The sequence below is a fragment of the Terrapene carolina genome, unplaced genomic scaffold (genome assembly GCF_002925995.2).
Source record: "Terrapene carolina triunguis isolate 2854851 unplaced genomic scaffold, T_m_triunguis-2.0 Scaffold198, whole genome shotgun sequence".
Lineage (NCBI taxonomy): Eukaryota > Metazoa > Chordata > Testudines > Emydidae > Terrapene > Terrapene triunguis.
The window spans coordinates 834,915-847,427 of NW_020664549.1; the positions used below are offsets into that span (position 1 = coordinate 834,915).

The following is a 12,513-nucleotide window of genomic DNA, read 5'->3' on the forward strand; positions in this document are numbered from 1 at the left end:
GGAGTATTATGGGCTGGGGCACGCCTATGGTAGGACGGAGGTCTGCGCGACACGCGCCTCAGCCCCAGGCGGAGCTCCTACCTGCAGCGCGGCGCAGCCAGGTTCCCTCCTCCATGAGCCGAGGCTCTCCAGCTACGGCTCCCGCGGTCAGTTTCCTCCGCAGCGCTAGCTCACCCACCCCGCCCCCTCGTCTGTCTCCCCCAATCAGCAGCTAGGATGAGTCGAAGTGACAAACCTCCTAACCAATAGCACCATTCTACTCTTCTCCCTCTCCCGCCTCTGTCTCACGGCTCCTCCAATTAGGAGCTGAGGGGGACGGGTCCTAGCTGCTCTGAGAGGCGGATCTTGCCCCAATCCCCCCAATCAGGCTCTAGGGGAGTGTTGGCTCTCTTCCAATGGGAAGCGAGGACAGGGATTCAAACGGAGTCTGACAGTTCTGAAGACAGGGGCTCGCTGGGGCTAGCCCGTTGGGGTCTAACGGCAGCAGGGCTGACGCAGGCGACTCAGCCGGCCCGGGGCAAAGAGAAGGGGGTCGGCCCCTGGGAGGAGCAGTAAGCAGGGGCTGTGGGGGTGGGGCAGCAGGGGGAGCATAGCCTGGGTACCCCTTGGTGGGGGTGGGAGAAGAAGCAGTGGGTCCTGGGTGGTGGCGGCGGGGAAGCGGGGCGAATACAGGGCCCCCACTGGTAGAGGGAAAAGGAGGAGGGGGGAGGAGGACAGGACCCCAGTAGCGGGGGGGGGGGAGAGAGCACAAGGCAGGGGAGGGCAGTGGAAGGGGAGAGCATAAGGCCCCCACTGGTAGGGAGGAGGGGGTGTATAGGGCCTGGAGTGGGGGGGGGGGGACAGGGTTTGGAGAGGGGGGTGTTGGAGCCTGGAAGGGGCAGCAGGGTGGGAAAGGGGAGTCAATCTCCTGGGGAAGGGAGGGGTGCAGGTATAGGGCTGTCCCCTGAGGGAGGGGGCAGTGAGTGTGGGAAGAGCAGCAGAAGGGGCACAGTCCCTGGGGCAAGGATCCTGAGAGAGAGGGAGCTGAAGAAGGGGGGGCTAGGAGCAGCTAAAGGGGCCTGGTGGTCAGTTTGCCCTCAGAGAAGCAAGAAGCACCCTCAGCGCTCTCTGGGAAGAGGGGACAAACCATTTCGGTCCAGAGCCATCATGTCCATTAGTGGTTTCACCTTCAAGGACAGGTGTGTGTCCGTGCTCTGCTGCAGATTCTGCCAGCAGGTGCTGAGCTCGCGGGGGATGAAGGCCGTGCTGCTGGCCAACACAGAGATGGACCTGTACTCCACCGACATCCCACCCACCAGGTAAGTCCTCTTCCTTTACCACCTGCAGGCATCTCAACAGCTGACTAATGTAACAGCAGCCCCCAAAGACCTTAATCAGTAGGAATACCCCATTGTGTTAGGTACCATGCAAACCATTAAGAAGGCCCAGTTCCTACCCCCCCCCCCAAGATCTCAATCTACTCCTTATAATTGCATATGGCAGGTAAGCAAGCAAGTATTATTATTTCCATTTTCAGAAACCGGAACTGAGGAACAGTCCAAACACAGAATGGTACTTTAAAAAATACATATATACAAACTCTCTAAATAATAAACAAGACTCCTTTTTTCTCAACTTTAAAATGTGGAATTTTCTTGGTGTTTGACTTTAAATATTTTCCTGTGTCAATCACTGTAGGGTTGTATTTAAGAACCTTCTGGAAAGTAACTAGCTTTTAAACGGAAGTGAAAGTGACTTGAAAGTGTCAGTTTCACTCCTGTTTCAAGTCAATATCTAGACTATTTTTGTTTGTAGTAGGGTAACACCTCCAGACAGGTGCAGTATAAACTTGGGGGGCCTTGCCCCAGACTAGTAGGATGTTTCCAACAGTTAAATGATCTATTCCAAGCTTGGTGGACTGCAAATAAGTAAGTAGTGTAAATGATAGAAAAATCTGGATTACTTTCTACAATTGTTGTTCAAGAGTTAGTAACAAAGTAAGAATATACATTAAAATTATTTTAAATCTAACCCATGTCCCTTAAGTGATTTGCCACAAGATGTCAGAATGTGTTAGTACTAGATCTGGAAATGCATCTCAGCCCTGATCCCCATTCTGCTACTCTACCCTTAAGGCCACACACTCTCCCAGCTAGTGACTTTGATCAGTGGTTCTGAACCAGGGGTATGTGTACCCCTGAGGGTACGCAGAGGTCTTCCAGGGGGTATATCAACTCATCTAGATATTTGCCTGGTTTTACAACAGGCTACATAAAAAGCACTAGCAAAATCAGTACAAACTAGAATTTCATACAGACGATGACTTGTTTATACTGCTTTATATACTATACACTGAAATGTAAGTACAATATTTATATTCCAATTGATTTTATAATTATATGGTAAAAATGACAAAGTAAGCAATGTTTCAGGAGTAGTGTGCTGTGTCACTTTTGTATTTTTATGTCTGATTTTGTAAGCAACTAGTTTTTAAGTGAAGTGAAACTTGGTGGTACGCAAGATAAATCAGACTCCTAAAAGGGGTACAGTAGTCTGGAAAGGTTGAGAGCCACTGAATTAGATGATGGATAATAAGGTTGTTCATTGACATAGCTTGAATGTACGTCCAGCCTGACAAAAATAAATTTACTTCAGTGGCTCTGTAAAAATGTCACTACAATCAAATACAACTACTTTCTCTGTTTCAAGTCAAATTTGTTTATTTTATGGATAAAAACATGTTTTTACTCTTAATGGTGCAGAAACCAATATCAGTCAAGGAAAGCAAGCTGTATTCTGTTTGGCCTCATAGATCAACAGAATTGTTGAGTGCATTAACTGGTGAAGATGAAAGAAGCAGAAAGAACCCAATTTGGCTTTCAGAGTTAAGCAAGGCCAGGAATTAAAGAAAAAAATTCTCTCTTGTTACTTGATCAAAGGGAAGCTGAAATCAGAGGATGAGTAACTATGGGAAAGCCATATTTAAATATTAAATAGTAAATTAAATATTAAGAAAATGTAAATTACAAAGCGTTAATCTGTAAGCATGAGTTAAAAGGAGATAAACTAAGATGGGCTAAAATTAATTAAAAAAAAAACAAAGGTTCATTTTTTAAACATTCTAATCACTAAGCCATTGTTCTGTGGTCTCATTTGAGATTTACAATAGACACCTAGTTCCTGGCACAGATGTTCTAAACTGGTGTAAAATGTCTTTCATACAATGCTAGTTGTCAAATGTGAGTTAAAGCGATCCATGTGGTTACAAATGTAATCCACAGTTTTAGTGTACAATAAAAACGTATTAAACTACAAAAATGAGTTTATGAAAGTCAGTAAACCACATATTCAGTATAAAGTTAAAATAGCGATCTGTGTTTTAGTGACTCAGGAAATGATTTCCTGGTATGTGATTTCCTGATACTATAATCATTGATTTTTTTTTTCATGGCAAATGATGGTTTGGTCAGGGCTGAGTGGTTAGATTTGGAGTAGGAGCTAATGTATTGAGGATCTAAATTATAAGAATAAATCAAAATAGGAAACATGCAGACTCTTAAGTAAACTTATATCTCTGCATACAGGGCAGAAGTTCAACTCTCAGGACTGTTTTTCCCACCCATTAACAGAATGAATGGAAGCACTCATATTGGACATGGAGCACTCAACCCAGTACATACCAAGTTATGTAAACAAATTGCCCCTTTTCTCACAAAGTCTGTACCTATATTACCATTGCTGCTGTTCTAACAGTGGAAATGCTAGTGTAAACCAGTTGTCGGCATTCTACCTACCATCTCATCTAACACGGCTTAAAGCAGGGTCTGCACAACACTACATTTGAAATGCCAGTGGCTGCCTACACTAGTGCTCCAACTGGTGGAAAACTAGGAAAAATTGCAGGGTCAAAGAGAGTTGTAAAATAGGAAAGATCAGTTTGCTTTGAAAATATTAGTTTGTGTCCATTTACAAAAACAGAGCCAATTAAAAATGATGGGGGTTGACAATGCTTACCTATCTAAGGTCTACCATAGGAACCCTATTACAGAAGAGTATTTGACAATATTACTTTGCTCTTAACAGCTTTTCTACAGAGGACATTAAAATCAGACAGCCTCACAGAAGATGGGTTGGGGTGACACCTGCTTTAGATAATACTATCCTACTTTCCAGAAGAAGAAATTGACACACAGATGTTAAGTCTGACAATGGCCTTGTCTGCACTAGGAAACTGACCCAGTGCTAAAGCTGGCTATGTCCATAGTAAGGAACTATAGAAGTAGTTCTTCACCGGAGCTACCACCATTGTAGCTGGGAGTCCTGATGTAGACAAAGTGCTACCAGCCTCTATCATCATCAGGTTTGAAGGTATGTCTGCACAGCAAAAGCTAGCATGGGCTAGTCTGTCCAAGCTAACTTGAATCCAGCAAGCACGGGTAACAACAGAAGTGCAGAAAGCACAGCTCAGGTGTCACAGTGGGCTAGCAAGCCAAGTATGCACTACAAAAGACACACTGAAAGAGTATCTCAAGAAAACTGATGTGGATATCACAAGCTGGGAGAAGCAAGCCACCAACTGACCCCACTAGCGCCACATCCTCCATCAGGCAATAAGTCGCTTTGAGGAGAAGTGCCTTGCCCTTGAACCTGAAAAGAGAGAGAACTTTCTCCCAGCAGGCAGTTGGCCTGACAGGAAATGTCTGTACCTATTACGACGGATCTATGATTCCAGGATTGGACTCCTGAGTCATCTCAGGACCCATATGTAAATACGTGGTAGAGATCATCTTCGAGTCAAGGGATCGCCGATGATGATGTTGATGATGCACCCAAAGTCCATCCCAGACTTGCACTACCCACACAGAAGCCTGGCTGTGGTGTCTTCACTATTATTGTTACCTGGGCTAGCTGGATTTTAGGCTAACCTGTGCACAGCATTTTCTGTGTTAGACACCGTAAGTGAGAATGGTAAAAATGCTGGAAGTTTGTTGCAACCCTACCACTGCTGGAAGCCCTACTGTAAAGAATACTGGTTCCCTGCAGACAAAGATGTAGGGTGTCTGCAACAAGCATATTAAATGGTACTGAAAATGGTTTAACTGCAAGTGCACAGACAGGACTAAATCAAATCACCTACCATTTCTGAAACTGTGTTGAACATAGTTTGAACCTGTTCACCCTTGCAGTTAAACTACATCTTGCTCCAGGCCAGCTACACCTATTGCTGCTGACACCCATTGTAAATAGGCAAGTTTCTTAATGTAGACAAAGATAGTGAGTTGCTAACTGAACCCAATGGTATAGTTGGTAACTGAGTTCACTCCCTGTATAAAAAGACTAATTATCATCTCTAAGTACTAGTGAGGGGCCCAGTTCCCTGGACTGAAGCCTTATCATCTAGTTGAAATGGTTAGCTCTGGACTGACTGTTTGCATGGAACTGGGACACCAACAAAGCAGCTCTTGAGCCTTGCTGATGTTAGCCTCTGTGGGCCAGTTCATTGAGTTGCATAAAACCAGACAACCTTCATAGCCTGAAACAATTCAGAAGAAGTTAGCCATCATCCTCATGTAAAGCAGGAAAAATTAAATATATAGAGCAAAGCCATTAAAGGGACTTTGTCAGCTAGCTTGTAACTTTATTTTCTGCCTGTGTGTAATATTTTTAGAAGTTTAAAGATGTAAATAAGCCTACTCTAAAATTAAGTTTCAATTACTGTAATGGATTTTTAAAGCAGAATCTGATGGGCACTTCCCACTAATTTCAGGTGGTCAGATTTTTGGTCTAAAGCATTCAATTATGCTTCATTTTTAATTACTCTATGGCAGATTCTGCTGGGATTGTAGTGTGCACATATAAGGGAGTTGTAGATCCCATCAACCACTTATGAACCTCAGCTGCTAAAAGTTTCACGGTTGATCCTTTAAGTCCCTGTATAGCAGTAAATGCCCATACTATAGGCCTGAGGAGAAGCCCTCATTGGCCATCAAAAAGATGGTAGAATTAAAAAGCATGTTGCTACATGTATAACCTGGTGAAGTGTGCCTCAGGACAGTGCCTGGATTGAACCAACTTCAAGTATGGATTAAAAGCATACAGTGGAATAAGATCTTCAAAAAAAAAAAAAAAAACCCAGCACTCTTGTTTTATAGCACTGGTGACTAACTCAGTGCAAACTGCAGAGTATAGCATTGCTTGGGATAAAGTGTCATCTTGAGATTCTTGTGAGCAATGCCTTTTGATCACTGACTTCACTTGATAAAAATGACCACCACATTGGGTGCTTTTATTCCTTTCTATGTAGCAACCAGTTCCAGGAAGTAATCCAGGTTTGGTTTATTGGTGTGATAACTGGAGATATGCAATTAAGTGACTATGCAGTGATGTAATGTTCAGCATTATTAGTTATTATTCCTCACATGGTTTGTGATGAGTTTAACTTTGAAGCTCTTCAAAGTTGTGTTGAAAGTATCTTTATTTTACCCCCACTGCCTCTTTTGCTATTTAATGGTGCCCTCAAATACCTGCTTTACACTAGTGGTCTGCTATTCTTCCTCTTACTTCGTGAAGAGTCAGCTATGTGAATATTTGAAGTACATTCACTTAGCATTGGGATTCAACTGAAATCTGTGTTGAGTAGATGACCCTAGACAATAGAGTATTATGGTATCCTACTGGACAACTAGAGGTGAGCTGGTGAGGCAGCATTGTAAGAGGTAGGGAGGGGTACAGCAGGGCTAATGTGCTAGCACTCCATCATTCTGCCCACAAATTTGAAATCTGCACTGTGGTGCTGGCTCAGGGTGTGCTGGTGGAATATATAGGAATCTTTGCTATCTTGATACTACTATGCTTGGTGATAGAGGGAGATTGGATGATAGCAGATAGGTGTTTGTAAATGGAAATAGAAAAGTAAGAACTTCAAACATTGGTTTGTTGGAATTCTAGCTTACAGCAAGAGCAGATGGCTGGGTGAAGTTATGTTAAATGTCTAAACTATTCCTGTGACTTTTTTTTTTTTTCCTCTCCAGTACTGTTGACTTTATTGGAAGCTGCTATTTCACTGACATCTGCAAATGCAAACTGAAGAACATTGCATGTTTAAAGTGGTAAGTAATATCATTTCAATGTGTCTCGTAATCATACAAGCACCTGCTCTGCAATGCATGTGCTGCAGAAACAACATTGCAGCATCTCATTACTGACCACTAGAGTGCAAGCGCTTGGGTCACAAATGAAGTGAATTTGATATAACATTGCTCAGTGGAAATTTGGCCCCACTACCTTTGGACGTGACTGTTAGTCTGTCATTGTAGAAGTCCCTAGCAGAAATGCATGGGACAATGCGTATCAAGACTAAAGTGGGGTTCTATAGGAAACTTGCATAGCACCTGACTGACTCCAGAGAGACTGCTTCAGTATTGATTTGAGATAGCTATGTGAATAAAGTCACAATGAAATGCAGTTACTCATATCTTCCACTTTACTAAAACAGATACAGTGGAGAACTCCTGTTTTATGAACTAATTGGGGATTCAGGAGTTCATAAAATTGAACATCTCAGTTACAGTAGGTTTGTATAACAGGTTCATAAAATTGAGGTTCTGCTGTAAGAGAACATGCTGTTGGCAGACCTACTCTGCACTAGCGGATGGAAAAAATTAACATGAAAGTTCCTGGAGTTTGTTGTTTATTTTTATTAATGCCTGATACTTAAGATACTGTTCCTTTAAAAAAAAAAATTCTGCTAAACTGCTCAAAAGGGTCACTTGTCTGCTTTATGCCTAAAATTTCAGCTTGCTCAGATTTGAACTTGGACGGGAAGGTTCTTGGATTAAAAATAACAAGGTGGTTTTTTTTGAGAGAGAGAGACTTGGCTAGCAAGGAATTCTGGTTTGTCCAGATGCTGAAATAGAAAGCACACACTTTCTCCTGGGTGTGCTTCTGAGAGTGAAAGGAATCTACTACAGGTAAATTAATTAGGCTATAATCTGTTCCTACTCAAACCCTTAATTTCCATTTACTTTAATGGAGCAGAATCAGGCTCATATATACACCAACCTAATTACTTAGCTCTTACAATCCAATTACTTAGCTTTTATTGGGTCCTATTGTACCATCAGTTTTAAGGAGAACTCTCCATTGATTTCACTGGGGAGTTCTATTTTAAAACAGAACAATCAGATTCCATGATAGATACAACAAATTTCACTGACTTAAGTTAAAGTACACTCGGATAACAGACAGAATTTGGTTCTCTGCAATAAGACAAGACTCCACACACACCCTCTTTCTCTAAGTAAATATATATGTGTGTGCAACTCCACACCCCCTCTTTCTCTAAGTAAATATATTCAGACACTTTTTGCACCACTTGTTCAAAAACTCGCCTTTAATTTTCCCCAGATAAGAATATTATACCAATTTGCCTGGTAAAGTGGTTAGATCCTGTTTAACATTAAGCTTAGTTGGTTCTTCATTGCAAACTGGCTTTCATCCACGAACTTACATGATCATTATTTTGTTTGCTGTTCTAGTGGCAATGTTGTAGGTTACCATGTGATTGCTCCATGCAAACCTTGCCTGCTGTCCTGTAACAATGGCCATTTCTGGATGTTTCACAGCCAAGCAGTCTTTGGTATAAACAGACTAGACTCCTCTGGTAAGGAATTCTTGATTCTGAACAGGGAAGTTCTATTTAACTCACAGGAGAGTTAACTGGCAACTTCCTCCCTTCTCCCCCTCCCTCCAATAGTAAGGTGTCTCAACGCATATGCTGTTTACTTAAGGTATATAGCAAGTCTATACTGAGTTGCCTTTCCAGCAGAGAGGCTTGTGGGGAAGGAATGCTATATGAGGAAACTATTCATGTCACCTGGAGCTTAAAAGTATCTAAAATGCAATATTAGGTTACCTCAAGTTTGTGTGGCTTTATATTAAAAAAAAAAAAAGGCACTGGGCTGTAAGATTAATTGATCAGAAAATTTACTCTAACCTATTGCTGATGGGAATCAGGATTTTTTGAGCAATATTGTTATGCAAACTGCACAAATACAAGTGTAAATGCAGAGCTAGAGGATATTATTTATAGTAGTGTGTGTCGCTTCACTGTGCTATTAAGCAACCCTCCACTGACTGGTTATTCTGAGTTGAGCTGTGTTGTCACTGTGACCCTATATAACTTTTTCTGTTGATCCCCATTAGCTTAGGCTGAGGTTACAACCAATTCTAGCTCTTACTATTTAGTTCGCTTGAGTTCCTTTTAAACAACTACTTGGCACACAAACTACAAGTACACCTCTACCTTGATATAACACTGTCCTTGGGAGCCAAAAAACCTTACCGTGTTATAGGTGAAACAGCGTTATATCGAACTTGCTTTGATTCACCAGAGTGTGCAGCCCCGCCCGCCCGGAGCACTGCTTTATCGCGTTCTATTCGCATTCATGTTATATCGGGTCGCGTTATATCGGGGTAGAGGTGTATCTCGCATAATCAGTCCTTCTGGGTCTTCCCAAAGTATGTGGCCTTTTACTAGACCATCTGTATTTCTGTTCCTCATACACAAGGTTAGTTAGTTTAAACACTTTCACAATGTCATCTGTGCCTCGAACCAACACAATTAATGTAACCCGGCCATAAGGGGATTACCAATAGCTACAAGATTATTTCATATAACTTCATACAGGACTTGCTACTATCGTCTAGTTCAAAAGGATATTTCTAGAGATCCTTTTTGAATAAAAATAGAAAATAACCTAGACCTAGGCAATGTTGTCTTATTTCATCTAATAGGTTTTTCAAAGACTAGAGCCATTCATTTTGTGGCAATGAATTCAGTTTTTACTCTAACTCAAACGAGGTCAGAATACAAATTAAGTTATTTACAATCCTTTTTTCCAGGTGTGAATTTACTGCTTTGGGGCAATTTACCAGATTTGGATGAAAGCACTGATGAAGACCTGTCTGGCATCTCTGAGGAGGAGTATATCAGATAAATATTATCAGCAGTGTATTCCCTTGTTACCTTGTATTGCAGCTTTCTTCCCACTGTCTTAATGTACAAACTCAAGCAATACAGTAAACAGGAAGGCTGGCAAACCGTTTTTCAGAAAGGGTATAATGTAACATGCCTTAAGAATCCCTCTCAGCTTTAAAATGTGCCTATCTGGAAAATGAATGGCATACAGATGGCCGCTACCTATGGTTTTAGGGCTATTTTGTTATTATAGTTCTAAATCTTAACAGCTGCAGGTAAGGAAGACACAGGCTTTGACACTTCTACAAGTACCAGCTGCTGCCTGTTTTTCCTTCCTAAATAACAGCTCGGTTGTGGATCAAAAGTCTTGGTATCACTGAAACAAATTTAATTTTTACGTTTAGGGTAGTGCTATTGAGGAATAGTTACTCTGGGTGAGCTGTGACATTATGAAGAGAATTCTATGGGCTCCAGTTATGCCTCCTTCTGGACTCTGCCTTTTCTCTCTTCCCATTCCACCCATAGCCAAGAAGGTGGTATATGTACAGTCTCCTTTGAGGCCACAATCAATGCTGTCGAAAGAGTGGGCCAGCAGGGATTGCTGAAACTGTACAGCCATCTGTCTTCATCCTGCTTTGGAGTTGTTTGCTTGTGAATCCACTCGGGAGATGAGCATTGGGATGCTCCTGAACCTTGGTCTCTCACCCGAGTTTTGTCAGAGCGTAATAAGTACTCAGTTCTGCTAAAAACTAAACGGCATAAGAAATTTATAGAGCGAGATTTGCTGCCAGTGAACAGAATGGCCGACAAATGGTAAATAAGGAAGTATGCTGGGAACTGGCACACTTCCCTGCTTTAAATGGAAATAATCACGTTCAATGAAATGTTAGCATAACTATTCTTAAGAAATGTTACACAGGTGAGGGAAACTCCTTTTGCTCTGTAGAAGTCTCCCTATTGCCGTGAAAAACTGAAAGAGGGAGAAAAGGCATAGTTTCCAAGCAAAATAATCTGTAATTATGTTTGTATATTTTGTCAGTATTAAATGAGAGGAGCAGTAAGTATGATGCTGGAGTAGCGCGTGTGACAAGTTTAGGGCCAGATTCAATAAAATCTCCATCTGGCTCTTGTGCTGATGGAAGGTGGGTAATCTCCACAGAGTTGGTGGTGGAAGGTGGAAAGGAGGCAGCCAGACATGGTTTGGAGTGAAATCTGGCTTCAAGAGTACTCTTCTGCTTGTAGCTACAAAGTAACTGCTTCAGCAAGTTTACGTTCTCAAATGAAACATTTTCTTGTTTCTAAGGCTAGGAGGTTCTAAGAGAATAACATTGTAAAGAAAAATCATCTGACCAACAACTTTTAAAAAGGTAGACATTTACTTCAGAACAGAAATATTCTATTTAATGGGAAGGTTTCTGAAGTGACTTATTGTACATGTATGTAAAGAGGGCTCTAACTAGATGGTGCTTTATATGCCAATTACAGACATAGGGTGAGATTTTCAGAAATGTCTAAGGGACATACCAAAAATATCATCAATAGTGGGGCATAAGAACAGCCATATTGGGTCAGACCAATGGTCCATCTAGCCAGTATCCTGTCTTCCCACAGTAGCCAATGCCAGGTGCTTCAAAGGGAATGAACAGAACAGGCAATCAGAGTGATCCATCCCCTGTCGTCCACTCACAGCTTCTTGGAAAGTCAAGGAGACTTGTGCTCCTGAAGCACTTGGTAAAACCCTACCCACAGTCCCTAAGATGAAGAACCAACAGAGTAAGTCTGCAGTTCTGCAATAAGCTCCATGTGGGTAGACTCCTCTTCATTTATTTGGGCTCGGTGAACATCAGGACAGTGCCCATTGTGCAAAACCTCTTAGGTTCTGATCCTACAAAGGACTGCCCTGGAAATCTGTGTGTTAAATGAGTTTATCATCTCTCACAGCGATTGTTTGAGACCACTTCAGATAGTCCATTTTTTACAAAGCCATTGTTTTATTGTAAACCCCTAGCTACATCCCCAACCAAGATTTATACCAAAAACCACATACTCACTAGCCATAGAAAAACACAGCCTTAGACACTGAAGAACACAACAGAAAGGCAGTTGCAGGCATCCTGCTCCCTCTAACAAGCCCCTAACACAAAGCTCATTGGTGTTTTGCAGAAGCCAAAGCATTCCATTCATAAACCACATGTAGACTTGGTACATCTGGTTAGCTGAAGATGCATCTTTCAAGTGATGTATTTACAAAAGTGAAGTAGTACATGATAAGGTAGGGTGGATTTCCTGAATCCTACTAAAAGCAACTCCAAGATCGATATCAACATTAACATTTTGTATATTCTCTGTTCGGCTCTGAAAAGATGCAGTGAAGGCAGACTCTTGTTTTAGTACTTTACTGTATCTGTTCTCAATTGGTGTTACTACCTCTTCTTCTGTGTTGGCTAAAGTGTGTATTTGCTATTTTTCTGTATTTGGATGTCTTGTTATGACTGTGTGCTGTCTACATGTATATCAAATAAATGTTGATTTATACCACATTCTCCTGGGGGATA

General features: G+C 41.7%; 1 protein-coding gene and 1 long non-coding RNA gene across 2 annotated transcripts in view; one reads left to right on the top strand and one right to left on the bottom strand.

Annotated features, from left to right (window-relative positions):
- The window catches only part of LOC113407101, a 1,927-nt gene extending 1,771 nt beyond the window's left edge, over positions 1 to 156 (bottom strand). The window contains exon 1 of the long non-coding RNA XR_003369947.1: positions 82 to 156. This is a non-coding gene — a long non-coding RNA (uncharacterized LOC113407101). The remainder of the gene's footprint in view (positions 1 to 81) is intronic.
- Positions 157 to 1,028: 872 nt separating this feature from the next.
- On the top strand, positions 1,029 to 10,673 carry LOC113407112 (protein FAM72A-like). Its single transcript, XM_026655168.2, has 4 exons — positions 1,029 to 1,298; positions 7,011 to 7,088; positions 8,517 to 8,641; positions 9,883 to 10,673. Exons 1-4 carry the CDS (start codon positions 1,147 to 1,149, stop codon positions 9,975 to 9,977), a joined length of 450 nt encoding a protein of 149 aa, XP_026510953.1. The 5' UTR covers positions 1,029 to 1,146; the 3' UTR covers positions 9,978 to 10,673.
- The last annotated feature ends 1,840 nt before the right edge of the window (positions 10,674 to 12,513 follow it).